Source organism: Myotis davidii, unplaced genomic scaffold (assembly GCF_000327345.1).
Source record: "Myotis davidii unplaced genomic scaffold, ASM32734v1 scaffold330, whole genome shotgun sequence".
In the NCBI taxonomy this organism is placed as follows: domain Eukaryota; kingdom Metazoa; phylum Chordata; class Mammalia; order Chiroptera; family Vespertilionidae; genus Myotis; species Myotis davidii.
Window position 1 is genome coordinate 76,915 of NW_006283770.1, and position 1,084 is coordinate 77,998.

Here is a 1,084-nt window from a genome sequence, read left to right on the forward strand (position 1 = left end):
CCGGCTCCTTCTCCCGGCCTCTCCACTCTCACGTGTGGAGGGTGAGCTGCGAGTCTCAGCCCGAGTCGGCTTCGTAGGGCGGCAGAGCCGGCGTCCCTCCCACCCAGCCCCCACTCGGCCCTCACACCCGAAGGCACCCCCAGCCCCGCCCTGGCGGCCCCGCGGCCCGGGAACACACCTGGTCTTCCTCACTGATGTCGATGAAGGCCGGGACGCTCATGGTGAAGGCCCGGGCGCGGCGGCCGCTGCACTCGCAAACCACGCCAACCGGAAAAGGAGGCAGACGCGCTCCCCGACGCTTCCAACCGCTTCCGGGTCACCTCGCGCCGGGCTCCAGGGGCGGGGTCACTGGGTGGGCGGGGCCACGGGGGCCGATCCTACAGTGGTGGCTGGAGGCGGGGCGGACGTGCCCTCTGGGACCGCCTCCCTAGGTAGTAATTCTAAAGGACTGTCCTGTTACAGCCGTGTTTGCTCATCGCTGAGCCCTCTCTCCTTTGGAGTCTTAGGACTGTTGGGTGAAGGAATATTTCTTGTGATCAGTTGTTCCGTTCTAGCCTCGCCCCCTCTGCCAGTCCCTTAGGCCGCATCTCCTGACTCCGCCAACATTGCTCCCAGGAGCCCATCGGCCCTGCCTCGCTTTCCAGGCCACCGAATCTAACTCCCTCTTGGCGGCCTGAAAGAGCCTTCGAGGTATGCATTTGTTGCTGATCCCGACCATTTTTTCTTTTCGAGTTATAATTTAACCCATTTTTCAGCCTTTATTTAGGAACGACCTGGCAGGCAGTGATCTCTGCACTGAGGATAACAGTCGCTTTTAAAAGATGCTCTCACATGCAGCCTACGTTCCAGTGGGAATATACCGGCCATAAACATTACAAAGTAATTAGAAAGGCAGTCCTAGATAGCATCGTGCTGTATAGCATGGCTTCCAGAATTCCTTGGGATGGTATACCTGCTGCACCATTTGATGTGTGATTTGGGGAAATTGTTTAACCTGTGTTTCAGCTTCCTCTAGGGCAGCGGTCGGCAAACTGCAGCCCCTTAAGTGTGGCTCTTCCACAAAATACCACGTGCAGGTTCGCAC

At 58.4% G+C, this 1,084-nt stretch overlaps 1 protein-coding gene across 1 annotated transcript in view; it reads right to left on the reverse strand.

Annotated features, from left to right (window-relative positions):
- EIF3M (eukaryotic translation initiation factor 3 subunit M) overlaps positions 1–315 on the reverse strand; it is a 16,900-nt gene extending 16,585 nt beyond the window's left edge. Inside the window, exon 1 of the mRNA XM_006753916.2 lies at positions 179–315. Within this exon, the coding sequence (XP_006753979.1) occupies positions 179–220 (42 nt within the window). The 5' untranslated portion in view covers positions 221–315. The remainder of the gene's footprint in view (positions 1–178) is intronic.
- Positions 316–1,084: the final 769 nt, after the last annotated feature.